The sequence below is a fragment of the Suillus clintonianus genome (genome assembly GCF_016758775.1).
Source record: "Suillus clintonianus strain FC179 chromosome Unknown DEU56scaffold_208, whole genome shotgun sequence".
In the NCBI taxonomy this organism is placed as follows: Eukaryota; Fungi; Basidiomycota; class Agaricomycetes; order Boletales; family Suillaceae; genus Suillus; species Suillus clintonianus.
This window is the reverse complement of record NW_024539432.1, coordinates 1-16,883: the sequence shown is the minus strand read 5'-3', so window position 1 is coordinate 16,883 and position 16,883 is coordinate 1. Positions and strand designations below refer to the sequence as shown.

Here is a 16,883-nt window from a genome sequence, read left to right as displayed (position 1 = left end):
CTTGAGTTGCTCGATCGGTTTGTAACACAAACGCAATTCCACATTCCTTCTTGTACGGCTTAACCGGACGAATGACGAATAGCATGCAGTGTACGGGTAACCGATTTAAATTTACTATGGACCCAATATCGGAATCATCAAGCTCCAACAGACTCCCTGATATCCACACACACATTCTTCTCCACCGACCCACGAATACTCGACGTACTCTCCTCACTCACCTTCTCAAGGTTTGACACTGGACCCGTGAACCAATGCACGCCGCCATACACAGGGCAATAGTACCACATAATAGACAAAAAGAGTATACCACCTAGCACGACCACGGTGTAGTTCATGTTCGCAACGTCGGTTTGTGGCGTCGTCGGGAAGAAAAACACGATGTCCATAATGAACATGTACGACACCGAAATGACAGCAACTGGAAGGCTCTTCAAACCACAGTTCAATGGTCAACAGGCATCCGAAAGTACCAAACCGTCTGACTTACAAAGATGCCTAAATTGAATGGACCAGGCTTGAAGTTGTTCTTGAACGCGAAGCGTGCAATGATTGGGATCGCATATGCGATGTATAACGCCGTCACGGAGAGAGAGAAGACAGCGTTGATAGCTTGTGGGCCCGCGAACGACAATGTGCCGAGGAGGATGGAAAAGGCTGCGACGAACCAAACGGTGTTGACGGGCGTCTTGGTGAATCTATTCATGCGATAGAGGTAGGATGAGAACGGTAGTGCGCCGTCACGGGCAAATGCGAATGTTTGGCGGGATGAAGCAAGGACCATGCTCGAGCCCATCATATACCTGCACCCAGTCAATTGTAGCTCAAATGACACAACTATCCACTTACTGAACAAGCACAACGAAGGACCATAATGCAAGTGTTCCATTCTGGCCGAAGCTGTTGAAGAAAATTTGAGCCATGGGTTGTCCAATCGGGCTACCAAGTAGGAAGTTCAGGTCGGTGCTCATGCAGAATGTGAGAGAGACGTTGATTGCTGCGAGATGGTAAGCAGGGTCTGAGAATCTTTCGTGACTAAATACGTACCCCAACCAAGGATTGCTGCAATCCCGATCGCGCTGACCTGGAATGCACTCAGTATTTTGGACAAATGCGGAACTCGAGGCTTACGATGGCCCATGGAACAGCAGTAGCAGCATTGGACGATTCCTCGCTAATATGCACACTCGAGTCAAAGGAGGCTTGAAATTGACATCAACATCAATGACGCGTGTAGCAATCTGTGAGAACATACAAATGGTCCACGACGGCGCAAGGAAGCTTAAAATGAATGCGTAGCCATCCGACCAACCATTCACTATAGATATCATTATGGGATCAGTCAGGTTCACCAGCGGAATGTGTTCACTGACAATTTGTGAAATTACCAAGCGCATAGCTTGCGCTGTTCATGTTCGCCTTTGAGGTGGCAAGAAGACCAATGATAACGGCGAGACATAAACTACCCAGAGTAATTCAGCATTTCGAGTGCGCCAGTACGACTTCAGCACAAACCAGATGTTAAGTACAACATAAATTGTTTGCAGTCTTGCGAGAACAGCAGTTCCCATGCAGCATATCACTGCGTGTGACAGGACTATTGCAACATAGACTGCGCTAGATATTCGACATAATGAGCAGGTTGATTGACTGGATCGATGTCTTGAATTACGCACAAAGTTTGCGCACTCGTTGCGGTGAAAGTTTGGCCTGAGCCGATGGATACTGCAGCCATGACTTGCACTGCACATCCCCAATCGATAGATGCTATGCAGAATGTCATTCTAAGAAAAATATAAGACGAAAATGAGCGTCTTACCGACAGATGCTATGGTCCCAACGGTGTTTGAGTCTGTTATCAGGTCATTATACTTCTGCTCGTTAAAATCACCATAAAGTCTTACAGCCAACAATCCAGGCAAGCAAGTTTCTACACCACGGAGATGACAAGGAATGTGTCCAGAAGTATAGCTGTAGTCCATCCATGTCACTCGAGAATACTACGTCAACGAAGACAAAACAGACTCACGCCTCCGGATGTTGGCGCTGCAGAACCCAATTCTGCCATTGACATCCCTACACAGAGAATAAACAAACTCGCAACTGCCCACTATAGGCAAAATGGATATGGGATGTCGACAAACAAGCATGACATCCATCAGCAAAATTCGCGCATGGAGATACCCGAAGCAAGCACGTACACCCCACACCATTGAAACTGGTCCTCCATTAGGCACAGCGTAAAACAGAACAGAACTGTGTAGAACAGAGAGATCAATTTCACCATCGGAAGGCGAAGAGAAGTACAATGTACGCAATTGAGGGAAGTAAGCCAATGATGCTGAAAGCTATACCAAAGACCTGTGGTCGTCTTCGCCATCAGTTCTCCCATCCCTAAACATAGCAGCGCTGATAATACCTCTAAGGGTGTGAATGCACGCTTAAACTCTTGTTTGTACCCGAGCTCAGCGAGCAGGGCCTCGTCTGCAATTGCAATTGCGTGCTGCGGTGGTTCCATGTCGCGCGCACCCAGGGGATGAAAAGAAGAAACGATGGGGCGCGGAAGAAACTCCAAACCCATTTTGTGTTATCTACAACATCGAGCACTTACAGAGTAAGCCATACGATAATAGAACACTGATAGAACTGAGGCCCTGATAAGTAAACCACCACCTGACAACACTCACCGATAAGTGAGATACACTGACCTGTCACGCTATCGATGACCCGGTAGTGCAAATCAATTTGCACTCGCACCTCACTGCACAACCACGACACGGACAACGTCGAAAATTAGTACGACTTGTAACTAGAAGTCCATAGCACTACTTACTCACAAAAATCTGTGGTTTTTTTTTCAATGTTGCGCCTTCTAGATAAGCGCAAACACGATTACATATATTTCTCTCCCACAGATTTGCAGCCTGTCACACGGACCTGATTTCGACACTGTTGCAGGACGCAGAACTCTGCCAAGCTTCTTCAAAGTTCAAATCACGCACACACACGTGAATGGAAATGACAACAGGTGTGGTACGTGGAGGTCTTGGATGCAAACAACAGTGAAATCGGCATGTGGCGAAGCTGACAAATAACGATGACGAAATCAGCTGAACAGCGGATGAGCGCTTATGACAGCGGAGAAGCGCGTATACCATTTTGACTTGTGATTGTTGTTTCTTACATATGATTTGTTTATCACGGGCTTCATACTAAATACCTACTTAAGTAGTATACCCTTGTACTGAAGCCCTAGTTCTTTTCCAATCAACCCAGACTTTTACCTGGCTATTGCGTTGTGGGAAGACTCTTCTTACCTTGTGCCGATTACTCAAGCATTACCCTTCGAGCAAGCGTCACATATTTTTTAGCCTTCAATCAAGTCTATTTTACTAGCTTATCTCTATTAAACTTTCTACTCGACATCACTTCGACGACGGGTCCGGCCCACCACGTTCATCGATCAGTGAAAATGTCAACTACTACCCGAACCCGTTACAACCTTCGATCTGCCCGACAGAGGGCTAATTCAGACGCGTCCCCAGTAAAAAACACTGAGGTACGTCCTGATTTTAATAAATTTGTTGCTAAATTATTAGACAGCGCGAGGCGACCGACAAATGGGACCAACGTCGATGAGACGAAGTCCCTTGTCGAGCAGTCACCACCAACCCCTATTGAGGCGCCCAGTGAGGCACCCAGTGATGATACCACCGTTCCTGAATCCACGCGCCTATACAGCGATGTGGTCAGAACGAGAAGCCCCTCGCCAGATCTTCGGACTGGCAGGGAGATAGAACTATCAGCAGTTAGCACTGTAGATACCCCTGAGAATACTAGTGTACAGTTACCTTTTGAGAAATCAATCGCCGTCTATGAAACAGCGAGTGAGCAGGAGGAGTCCACTAGTGAGTCCGGCGAGGAAAACAACCCACCTTGGATAACAGTCGCGAATAAAAGGAATCGCGACTCACGAAAGCGCACTAAGGAACGGGCCATGAGGCCCAAGGCGTTGACCAGTGAACAAAGGAAAACGGTCGGGAGAGCAGAAGAGCAACTCACCGAAGCGGATCGAGACCAACTGGCTCGACGAGATGATTCTATCCGTCATAGGCATGTCACGAGAGTGACATGGGATAATGAATCCCAGGAGGAGGGACCATCGAAAGGGAAAGGTCCAGACCCCCGGAATTGGGGAGGGTTAGACCTCAATGATGCAGAGTACGAGCTAGAGGCTCAGAGGGCTGCGTTAGCTTCGTATAAAGCAATGAAATCGGCAGGAGGGGACATACCCAATGACTATGAGGGAGTATCCTCCAGACCAGAGTCGTCTCGACTTAACGAAGGGGGCAACGAGCCAAGCGACCTTCAACGAATGGTCGAAGCGGCAGTACGAGCTGCCGAAGACCATCTGAGGAAGGAGTATGAGATAAAACTCAAAGCGGTTAGTAGAAACAAGAATTTTAAACCCCAGAAGGGGGTTGAACGTACTGAACCTATCGAGGGAAGAGGGGCTGATCCTGTGCGCAGAATGATCAATAGGGTAGTGCAACCCTCGAAAGAACCCAGGGTAAGAAACCGCACCCCTCAAACGATGGAGCCAGTGCACCAGGTGGCACCTGAGTCCTACATCGGGAAGGCGCTGGGAAGGATCGATCCAGACGATCCAGACGACTCGTCGTCGTCATCCTCATTGTCGTCGAGTGAGTCAGAGCCATCGGAGAGTACGAGCTCCTCGAGTGAAGATGACCATCCACCCAGGAAGAGAAAGACTTCTAAGAAACGAAGTAAGTCCAAGAAATCAAAAAGGACTAAGACTACCTTGAAACCTATCCCACCCACTGTGTATGATGGAACGGTAGATTCCCGTGCTTTCCACCGGTTCATTACGGAGGGCACCGCGTATGTGGAGGACGGCAAGGTGAAAGCTGAAAAGAAGGTGTTCGTGCTCGCGCACTTTCTAAAGGGAAAAGCGCATGAGTTTTACATTAGAGAGGTATCGGGAGACCCTTACCGATGGCGCCTGAGGGGGTTCTTTACAGAACTCTTTAACTACTGCTTCCCGATTAACTTTCGGACGAAGCAGCGAGAGAAGTTGAAACGTTGTTTTCAAAACGATAAGTCAGTAAGAGACTACGTGTATGAACTAAACGAACTATGGAATATGATAGGAGACGTTGAGGAGCGTGATCAGGGTCAGCCGACTGTGGACCGGGTTAAAGCCCGAAATCCAAAGGGAACTCTGGAAGAAAGAATTGAACCCAGAGGTATCAACGTTCAAGTCAGTACAAGCAGCAGCAGAGATTATAGAAATTGCCCATTCTGTACCAGCTGGACGCGACCGAGCGCCCTCGCGAAAGGAGAAGGAACGACCAGTCGGCTATACAAAGCTCGGCAGTGGTACCTACGAAGGGGGTAGGATCACGTCTCGACAGAACTCGAAGGACGAAAGGAGGGTACCCACCTAGAAAAATAGGTGGAGGAAGTCCCCCACAGTTCCAGAACCGCCCTAAGGGATGGGAGCGTCCTAAGGAGGGAAAACAAACCACACCCCTATCCACTGAGGAGAAAATGAGACTTAGTGCTGAGGGCCGGTGCTATAGCTGCAAGGAGACAGGGCATTTATCAAGAAATTGCCCTAAGAGAACAATATTTAAAGCAGACTCACTGTCTAGCAACAAGCCGCCTGGTGTCCCCAGTTTTGGAGTTCATATTGAACCCGGGGATACAGAACGGCTACGGGCCCTCGCGGATTCTTCGCCCACTCAGGACGAGTTGTATCTGGGATCAGTAAACCTATACCTTGAGGAGGAAGAACAACGCGACTCACCTAAGTCCAGTGGGACTTACCGTCCAAGAGGAATCAGAGATCCCTACTGCCAGACGCGCCATGGATCTGTTGCAAGGCATTAAGTACCCGGGGGATGAACTAGGAGACCCCACTCAACAATGGGATGACCCAGATAGGTTCCACGTCTATAGAGAATCAGACGAGATATATAATATAGTGGATCACTTACACAAGGACCGTGGAATACACCTTGCAGTCCCAAGGAAAAAAACTGGAGAATCCACACTTTAAAGTGGATAGCGCGTACTGGATACACCTTGGGTTAGCATGTGGGCACCCAAAAGCGTGGCTACGACAGACTGACCGAGAACGGACTAACTATCGAGAGGCAATGGGAGACCCCGTGTCAGAAAGGATCGTTTGGTGGTTGAACACCTATTGCCCCAAGGTTAAAGGCGGAAGATCCGCGCGAACAAGGAGGCGATTCTGCTGTCAGAGGACGCCTGACGGTAGCTACCAGGTGGTAGACAATGCACTTGCCTTCCAAGCAATATTACCCCGGGGCGTTGTGTGTCAGTGGGAGTGGGACCCGGCTCGCTGGTACATCCGTCACCTGCGAAAGACCGCTATAATGGTCAATAACGAACTATTAGAGGCAAAGGGATGGATGTATGCTGGACTCACCGAGCTGTTTGAACCAACCACACCCGACCAGCAGACACTCACCCAGGTTCTTGGCGAATGGCTGGACTTCGGGGAGTTGGTAAAGGCGTGCGAGGACAGAAACCCCAGGTTATCTGGCCAACAGCTGGTCAGTGTGAATGGAGTCCAAGTGACAAAAGGCACGTACCCAGCGCTACAGCGCAATTCATCGACGACGCGTGACTTCGCACGGGCAATACCAAAACCCATAGTAGTCGTCGTGCACGTCAACGGCCGGCCTGCGCGGGCGTTGATCGATACAGGATCGCTAGGCGGATTTCATGTCGTTAACAACGGCAGAACAAATAAATGCGAGACTCACAGTCTTGGAGAAACCCCTGACTATCCAACTGGCGGTCCAAGGATCAAGGTCGAAGGTAAACTACGGGACGAGCGTCCGTTTTCAGTACCAAGGGGCGGATTACCCTAGATACTTCGATGTGATTAATCTACAAAATTATGATTTAATATTGGGTACGCCGTTTCTATACCAGCACAGCGTGACTATCGGATTCAACGCACCTCGTGTGATCCTGGAAAGCATAAGACCCCAGCCTCTGAAGGGTGAAGGAGTGACAACGCTAGAATCCCGCGCTGCAGAAGTATACAACGAGAGGGTGGATAAGGCAAGGGCGCATCTGATAAAATTAGCAAAACCGCTGTGCGCTAAAGCATCAGAAACAGGCTTACCACCGTTAAGGGCCATTAATCACACAGTACCATTGATAGACGAGGGTAAAATATACCCCTGGCGTCCATCGCGATGTCCAGAGCCGATGCGCCCACAATGGGCTGAGAAAAGGCGTGCCTACCTCGCGTCAGGAAGATGGGAGATGACGAGTGCAGGTAACGAGTGCAGGTAACACCGTACCGATGTTGTTCATTCGTAAACCTGGGACGGATAGACTAAGAACGGTTATTGATTTGCGTGAACGCAACAAGAATACACGAAAACTCACCTCCCCCCTCCCAGACATGGAGGGCATTCTACGACGGGTGGCAAGAAAGCCGTATCGCTCCCTGGTGGATGGTCAAGACGCATACGAACAAATCAGAATAGTGCCGGAACACGTACCTCGCACGGCGATGACAACCCCTGATGGCAACATGGTAAGTCATGTACTGCAGCAAGGGGACTGTAACGCCCCAGCGACTTACCAGGCCTTGATGAACTATATATTTGGTGAATATATAGGCGTGTTCCTAGATGTGTACCTAGACGATATTATAATATATTCAGACACATTGGATGATCATGTTGAGCACGTACGGTTGGTAATAAAGATCCTCGAGCGCGAGCAGTTCTACTTGAGCGAGAAGAAGCTCAAATTTCTCTGCAGCGAAATGAAAATCCTGGGGCGCATTGTGAACGACGAAGGAATTAGTATGGACCCAGACAAAGTTGACAAAGTACTTAACTGGAAGGTGCCCACCAATCGCGACTTGTGCCGCGGCTTCATAGGGGCCGTAGGATACCTGGCAGACGACATCTTCATGGTGCGCGTGCCGTTAGGGGTATTGTCCGCGGTATGCGGGGATACGGTACCGTTTAGGTGGGGAGACACTGAACAACGTGCGTTTGATCAGGTGAAACAGCATGTGGAAGCATGTGCGACTCACCACAGAGTACCTCTGGAATACGGGGAAGGAAAGCCCACCATCTGGATGATGACGGATGCCTGCCCCACTGGTGTTGGAGGGGTTGTAGCCCAGGGTGAGGACTGGAAGAAGGCGCGCGTAGCGGCCTTCTACTCAGCGAAGATGAATCCCGCCCAGCGCAACTACCCTGTTCATGAACAGGAGTTGTTGGCCGGGGTGGAGACGATGTTGCGTCACCGGGACATCTTGCAGGGCACACCTTTCGTGTGGCTAACAGACCACAAAAGTCTGATACACCTGTTGAGCCAAAAAGGGGTGTCAGGACGGCAGGCCCGGTGGTTAGAGAAGACAGGGGAGTTTGACTTTACCGTCCAGTATGTAGAGGGCGAGCTCAATGTGCTGCCAGATGCGCTGTCACGCATGTATAATTTTGATTCTCCTGGGACGGTTAGGGCGGGCAGTGAGTATGTCGCCCATGATGAGGACGTACCTCCACCAGAGATGGATGGCTTGGTCACCATGCCCGTATTGGTTGGCGAGGAAGCCAACGCGGTGACACCACGGAGAAGTGGTAGGGTGGCTGAGCGCATGGCGCGTTTCATTTCAAGGGGAGGTGAGGGTGATACCCTGAGAAACGCGGCGCGTTCCACGTCAATGGCCCGACCAACAGTTAAGTCCGTGGATACCACCAATAGGGTGGAGCGGTCCACTTCAATGGGGCGTCCCTCTACAAGTGACGAGGTCAATAGCTCTGCAAAGGGAGGAGTCAATGGCGAACCTCAACAGGTAGGGGGACGACCGGGTGCGCGAACGGACATCGCCCCTGCTGAATCTGGACGACCCGAGACCAGCGCAGAGTTTGCCAGGCGAGTCAAGGATCGATTTGTCCTGCGCGGGCCTCGCCCACTAGAACAAATGGAGGGGAGGGATGATGCCCAAGACATCAAAACTAAAGAGAGCGTCCATAAGAACGACGAATTAGTAGCTCTGCCAGTTACATACCCGCATGAAATAGACTTACTGAATCAACTAAAGGATCGGTACCGGGAGGACACTATGTTGAGCAAAGTCTTGGAAGCCCCAAAAGACTTCCGCAATTTTGAGGTATCTGAGGGGCTGGTCAGGATCAAGCTCAAAGACAGAACACCACTGTGCATACCTGATGTAATAGTAAATGGAAGACGCCTGGTTGAGGTGGTGATTGACCAGGCGCATTCCATACTGGCCCATCTGGGGGCGGATAAAACCTTGTCATACCTAAGGGAGCACGTCTGGTGGAAAACTATGGTGGGGGATGTGAGAGCTTTCTGCGCGTCCTGCAAAACCTGTCAAAAGAGCAAACCAACTAACCAACGACCGTACGGACTCTTACACTCGTTACCAGTCGCTTCCAGACCATGGGAAGCGATTGGCATAGACTTTGTGGGGCCCATGCCCCTGTCCCGCGACAGAGACGGGGAATATGATTCTATAACAGTCGTTATTGACTTGTTAACATCAATGGTACATCTCGTACCTAGTCGTACCAACTACACCGCTAGAGATGTCGCGGAGCTGGTGTTTGCAGAAATATATAAGCTTCACGGTCTACCAAAAGCAATCGTTAGCGATCGAGACGTATTGTTCACTAGCAACTTCTGGACTAACCTAAATCGTCTGGTTGGTGTGACGCAGAAGATGTCGAGCGCGTATCATCCGGAGACGGATGGAGCGACCGAACGAGCGAACCGCACAGTGACCCAGATGTTGAGATCTTGTATTGGCCCCAAGCAGCATGACTGGGTAGCACGACTGCCAGCTATAGAATTCGCTATTAACATAGCACAGTCCGAATCGACTGGAATCTCACCTTTTGAGTCCAACAGCGGCAGAATCCCGCGGGCTATGATCTGGGAAAACCCCAGAGCGACTGAGTATCCCGGAGTTCGCGCGTTTGCCCAGAGAATGAAGGCAACTATCATGATGGCTCACGACGCATTGATAGGCGCGCGCGTAAAGCAGACACACGAAGCTAATAAAAAGAGAAGGGCATGCCCCTTAACGAAGGGGGACTTAGTATATGTCTCAACAAAAAATATATCCTTACCAAAGGGAACCGCGAGGAAATTAACCCCTAAGTACATCGGACCCTATAGAATTATTGAGGACTTCGGAAATAATTCATTCCGACTCGACTTACCAAACAGACTGAAGCAAAGGGGTGTTCACCCAGTATATCACTCGTCGTACCTAAGAATACACGTACCAAACGATGATAGATTGTTTCCTGGGAGGTTAGAAACTCAAATAGCGGACTTTGAGGACTCAGAACCGGAGTGGGCGATCGACCGGATCATCTCGCATTCGGGAAGCAAGGCCGACGCGAAATTCGAGGTCTTATGGAAAGCGGGGGACAAGACGTGGCTGACATATGATAAAGTCGAAGGGCTGGACGCCCTTCGGGAATATTTCACGCTACTAGGGGTACAAAATGTTTCAGAACTACGAAACGGAACCTGGGGAAGAGCCTTCCGAAGGCCCCCAGGTGTTCCTAGGGCACCTCCAATTTGAAATCTCCCCGGCATATAACTACTCGCCTCTTTCCCCAATCCTTTTCCCCAGCAAATACTTTCTCGACCACCCAACAACCAAACCCCCTCGCGTCGACACCGTTATCCTTCCCATGCCGTATCTCGCCCACGTGCTAGGCACTCGCTGGTCCATCCCTAATGCCCTAGGAGATGGTAACCTCCTACTCGTCAGCGACATCGTCAAGCTCTACGTTGAGCATGATACTCACCTGCGCGCGGGAACGGTCTCCTCGCTGTGCACCCCCATCGGCTACGACGAGTTCGTCCTGGCATTTAACGATCAGCAGCTCAATAATACCCTACCAGAAAGACTCACCTTGGCTGGTCCTAATGGGCCCCAGATATCTGGTCCTGCACCCACCATCCATGACCTAGTCGGACCCCTCCCATCCATCCCACAGCCCACCAACCCACCCGTGCACGCGCGCATTCCAGAAGGTGGGCGCTACTTGACGCCTCAATGGGCGGAGCTGATGGAGGAAGCGCTGTGGATGTCGTTGGAATCCACTAAGCGCAAGAGGGAGTGGAGGGATCGCGCAATCGCTGACCGGAAGTCCAAGAGAGCTAAGGGCTGGGTCAGTGGGCATCATGACAGAAGGGAGGGTGCTCACCAGGACCTCGCCTTGGAGGCGCCTGACGATAACTCGACTGCCCAGGCGTCTGGCTCAACTGCTGGTACCAGCAATACTGGACAGGGGCACGGAATGGATATTGATGGCGGGAACGGGACCTCCGCACGTGCTACTGAAAAGAAGAAGAAAGTTGCTTGAAGGGCGTGCAACGCCCTTGGAGGGGAGTATGTGGCGAAGCTGACAAATAACGATGACGAAATCAGCTGAACAGCGGATGAGCGCTTATGACAGCGGAGAAGCGCGTATACCATTTTGACTTGTGATTGTTGTTTCTTACATATGATTTGTTTATCACGGGCTTCATACTAAATACCTACTTAAGTAGTATACCCTTGTACTGAAGCCCTAGTTCTTTTCCAATCAACCCAGACTTTTACCTGGCTATTGCGTTGTGGGAAGACTCTTCTTACCTTGTGCCGATTACTCAAGCATTACCCTTCGAGCAAGCGTCACACGGCATCTGTCGAATTTCAAACTCCTCGCTTCGTCTGCCAATTTCTCCGAGCCTGGCTTCGCCACTCGACTTGTCTGGTGTACAAGCCAGGCTGGTCACGAGCCTATTGTCAGGTACCACTCCGAAGACCTCGACTCCACAGAAGAACGAGATGGATGGACTGTGGATGTTTTGTTCAGAGTCGAGAGAGTTGCATGTACAAAAGTGCGTAATTATATTCACAACTCAACAGTGCTGTGCAGACGAAAGCACTTAGGTTGTGCCTCGGCTGGTGCCGTGCTGCATCGTATTCTACCTCACCTGTGGTAGTGCCATGAATAGATTCCCAAACACCCTGTCAGTCTACCTTATGACTTGAAAACACAATTCACTACAAACCGGGATCTGGGGGCCATTTTGAAGGCCTCAAGAGTCAAGAATCACGCTGACAGACACGTGTGTGAATGACAGCTCATTTTGTGCATGTATCTTTTCGCCGATCCCCTGCCTCTGGCTACAGCACGATGGCTCTCCACCAATATGCTCTTGGGCTTCGCGCTTTCCTCCCCTGCGTCCATCACTAAAACACACACCATGTATTCGCATCTGCTACTGTGGTACGAGTGTCTGGCTCGCGTGGATTCTGGCTGCGCGCTTGCTTATTCGAGCGTTACGTTTGCAAGAATCCTGCATCACTCCTGACATTGCATTTTCGCAGGTGTTGCGTGTACGAGCTGCCGTAGCCAGCGCGCGAAAAGAACGCTCCGTTTCGAGTGGCGTTCATACGCAGGATGGAGTTTACCTGCTGGTATGCACTCTTTATTAATCAAGATGCTCCCGAAGCTTTTATTTGTTTTTATGTCTCACTACTCCAGGTCCTGTTGGTGTAGATTGAGTGGTCATCTCAGTAGATGCTTCCCACCCCGGAGCTCGTGACGCGATTTCTGAAGGCCAGGTCGTCAAACTCAACGCACACTTGAGTCTGTGTATTGATAGGTATACCTATTCAAATGCAAATGTTGAATTTGTCGACTAGCTAAAGTACAGTATGGCGGGTGACTTCTACTTTTTTGCCGCTCTCGACACCGTAAGTTTGGCCAACCTCTGGCGACAGGTAACCCACTTTTAGCATGAATCCAGCAAGAGTCGTCACAACCTCGCAATAATCGGGCTCGGGCAGCTCTGCCTATATACCTCCAACCTTCCTGGTGCCCTTCCTTCTACTGCTGTTGACCTTGCCTTGACTGTTCCGGATAACAATAGTTATCCTCGAGGTGGCTAGATTGGAGACCTCTGTAGTTCCAATCATTTTGCCAATAATCGAATATCCATGTGTCGAACTCAAAGAGCTCAAGCCTCGAGCTGGTAGTCTCGAACAAGACGGAACTCTGCGGAACTTCTAGGACCTCCATATTCTTCCGGGAAGCGCCAGCGGTATCATTTTCAACTCCGCTTTCCAGAACGTTCGGCTCGAGAGTCCCTAGTTGGTATTTTGCCTTTTACTCTCTTCAGGAGTCGGGACCGTTTGCCTGGTTTCTAGATCAGGACCACCAGTGACCACCACCACCGGTCATTGGAACCCTCGGGCAATTTTCTCCATAAAGCTTTGACTTGTTGCATTTTTCGTGACGCAACTTTGTTTGAATCAATTAAGTCGCCCATGCGTGGTATGGGAAGATTCTGGACGTAACGGGCGGCGAGCTGGACGATACACCAACCCAGCTGAAGAAGGGCGAGCGGGGGTCTTTGGTGGTTGGTGTTGACATGCTTTCATGTCTTGGAAGTTCTGTAGGTTAAACAAGACTGACACACATGAGCCTTCTCTCTGACGTGCTCATCATAAGGTTCAATACATAGGACGTCTCACACGCACATCGTAGGTGGCATACGCCAGGTTGAGGTCAAGTCATTGAATTGAGCATCCCTTTTGGAATTCAAATCTCTGCTGGCACTACACAGCGGTTCTTCTGACTACCACAATGAAGGACGGTGTTTAACACATAAAACGAAGTCGTCTTCAAGTTCCTACTACATTTCTATCCCAGATCACATCATCACAAACAATGCGTTTATCTCTTGTCCTCACTGTCGTTGCTGCTTTGACAGCATCAGCATTTGCCGGTGCCATTGCACCTCGGAGCTGTCCTGTTTTCTGCACGCATAATAGTGACTGTAGCGGCTGCAAAACGCCAAAATGCGTGAGTACTTATGAATAGCCTGTATCCTGGATTTAACTGCATGACTCACCCGCGTGGTATCAGGACCTCTTTGTATGCGTCAGGAGTTAATCAATGTATTTGCTTCTAAGCGGATTTTACTGCCGCTCGAGAAATGGAGATCTTGGAAAGAAGAAATTTGAGGCTTCTGCCGTTACCACCCAAGCAATACCTTCCTAGTATTCACCTTCCCTTGCCTTTGAATTCCCCCACCCCCCCCTTCTCAATTATTGGTACCCTCTTAGCTTCCGAATGTTGCGCTGAGACTGCTTTATTTATTTCATGTGTCGTACTTGCAGAAACCTTACAAGAGCCCCAGTACTATGGTCTTGTGGACCTGCGGCATTCTTGCGTCTAAACCACCTGGTGGTTACTTGCGTAGAACGTCTCTTCGACTTATCTATTGTGACTTCACCTCAAGTCTAACTATTAAAATGAGTTGTCTCCACATATTTTTGTTATGTACATACTACATGTCACAGCAAAGATATGTGATGATTTGAACTGTGAGCGGTAACTGACGATCGCAGCCAAATTTAAACGCGTCGACGTCACCACATCTGGAAAAAGCAATTTGGCTCGTAGCGCCACGCCAACGCTACGTCGCGCCTGGGAGACTCGATAGCTCGAGTACGGCAGACAGCCATGTAACACCTACGCAGAAGTAGACATACCCTCATGTTCCATAGCTGTAGGTAGTCCATGTGGGACACACTGCACCTTACAGCTGTGTGCACAACGATTTTGGGAAATTAATGTTAATGTGTCCATGACTCCAAGACGACGTGGGGCTCTATTTACGTGGAGACCAAAAAGTACGCAAACGCATCATCCACTTGATATATCATGTACTACGTCACATGTGAACTCAAGATCGCCTCTATCCATGTCTTAAACAGTAGCGTCCTACGTATTGTTCGGTCAACAGCAGTACCAATGCGAAAGCGTAAACCTGCCGCTCTCTTGGGATGACATAGCAGACTTTACCGCTAGCCTGACATGACAAGGCGCAAAAGGTGAGTGATCAGGAGAAACTTGGATGCAAAGCAGGCCATTTCTACTCACAACTTGAACGTAGTCCATGTTCGTACCGCAGCAGTCGCTGTCCTTGGTGCAACTCAGGAAAAAAAAAACAGAAACACGTACCCGGGTCTCATTTACTTGTGGAGCAGGAAAAACAGACTTGCGCACCTGCTGCCGAGGTGATTGTTTGATGCTACATCTGAGACCGCTCCCTTTGCTATTCAGCACTTCGGGCTTGAGAACTAAGTGTTTACCTTGTGCCCTCCTTGTCATGGGAGCGGTTTTAGGCATGTTGGTAACTTCGTTAGTTGAACGCGACTGCTGAGGCATGGACAATCTGAAGTAGTACGAAACGCCGCGCTTCTCTTTGACAACCATTACCACTGGGCTCCAAGGACAAACACGTGCCGAGTGGAACAAAATGAAACATGGTCCATCGATACGAAAGTAGTCATGACTCACCTTCGACACGACGACGAACTTGTTCCTTCGCATTAGACACTGTTGGTCTATTGTTTGTGATTTTAGCGCACACCCAGTCCCCAGTCTCCAGTAGTCATACTCATAGGATAAGCTGTGAGACGGAGATGTGATTGCTTTCTAATGAACAACAAGGGACATCCTACATCGAATCCTTAGCCATAAGTGTTTGATTGCATGGGAGTGAGTTCACATAAGAACTTCCTTGTCTTTACGAAACTGCCATTTAGTATCATACACGCGAGGAGCTCATCGCTCAGCAGTGAAAATAGTACTATGTAGTCGTTGAGGAAGCGGGTGAACATGAAAGAAGGTACGCCACCCAGCAACGGCCGAAAGACCTGGGAGCAACGGGGACTTTGGGTGACTGCCATAAGTATGCCGTGGTTATCGCGATTCTGATTTCTGGGGACGTTGCGAGGATCGTTGGGCATCGGGTTGGGTCAGGCGTCCTTGTCGTAGTGATGCAATAAATTGCTGTGATTGCAACGGTAGTGGTGATGCATTTGTGCTGCAACTGTAGCGCCGCAAATACTGATGCATCACAGCAATATAGGGCGATGCATGCACGATTACTGATGCATCACCCATAACCGTGCATGCATCACCCTATATTGCACCCACTGGCATGATGCATTCATTCGATGCATCACTGCCCACCTCCCGATCATGCACCTGCAAGCTTAGTCAGTTTTAGGACTGATGCATCACGCACCTGCCCGCCTCCCGCCACCGCCGTTTCTGCGCGGTTTCAATAGCTTGGTCAGTTTTAAAACTGATGCATCACGCACCTGCCCGCCTCCCGCCACCGCCGTTTCTGCGCGGTTTCAATAGCTTGGTCAGTTTTAGGACTGATGCATCATGCACCTGCCCGCCTCCCGCCACCGCCGTTTCTGCGCGGTTTCAATAGCTTGGTCAGTTTTAGGACTGATGCATCATGCACCTGCCCACCTCCCGCCACCGCCGTTTCTGCGCGGTTTCAATAGCTTGGTCAGTTTTAGGACTGATGCATCACACACCTGCCCGCCTCCCGCTGCCGTTGCTGCTCGGTTTCAATAGCTCGGCCATTTTAGGACTGGTGCATCGTCCACCTGCCCGCCGCCACTGTTGTGCGCGGTTTTATTTGCATGTCGATCTATATACTAGTACATACTGCACCGTCTGATTTTGCCCACGTGATCTCCATCGCGTTGAATTTTACAAGTCCACTTGACATTTTGAAAAACTATAATTGAAGTCAGACGTGCCAATATTCTACACTAAGATCTCATCTTATACGTCAAAAACTCAACGAACATTTTCGGCAAGAAAGACGCGATAATCTATATACTAGTACATACTGCACCGTCTGATTTTGCCCACGTGATCTCCATCGCGTTGAATTTTACAAAGTCCACTTGGCATTTTGAAAAACTATAATTGAAGTCAGATGTGCCA

The 16,883-nt window shown here is 49.7% G+C and overlaps 2 protein-coding genes across 2 annotated transcripts; one reads left to right on the top strand and one right to left on the bottom strand.

The window, feature by feature from the left end:
* Positions 1-36: 36 nt before the first annotated feature.
* On the bottom strand, positions 37-2,518 carry DEU56DRAFT_896720 (amino acid/polyamine transporter I; the record flags this gene model as incomplete). The annotated part of the gene is made up of 15 exons (XM_041356430.1): positions 37-431; positions 491-803; positions 850-997; positions 1,048-1,084; positions 1,132-1,202; positions 1,256-1,318; positions 1,374-1,462; positions 1,516-1,617; positions 1,677-1,767; positions 1,820-1,852; positions 1,905-1,971; positions 2,030-2,110; positions 2,202-2,256; positions 2,315-2,361; positions 2,420-2,518. 15 exons carry the CDS (start codon positions 2,516-2,518, stop codon positions 138-140), a joined length of 1,590 nt encoding a protein of 529 aa, XP_041200812.1. The 3' UTR covers positions 37-137.
* An 8,184-nt stretch (positions 2,519-10,702) lies between these two features.
* Positions 10,703-11,748, top strand: DEU56DRAFT_844283 (uncharacterized protein). The gene is given in 3 exon segments (XM_041355100.1): positions 10,703-11,447; positions 11,473-11,570; positions 11,582-11,748. The coding sequence occupies 1 exon segment, from the start codon at positions 10,755-10,757 to the stop codon at positions 11,430-11,432; it is 678 nt and encodes a 225-aa protein (XP_041200811.1). The 5' UTR covers positions 10,703-10,754; the 3' UTR covers positions 11,433-11,447; positions 11,473-11,570; positions 11,582-11,748.
* Positions 11,749-16,883: the final 5,135 nt, after the last annotated feature.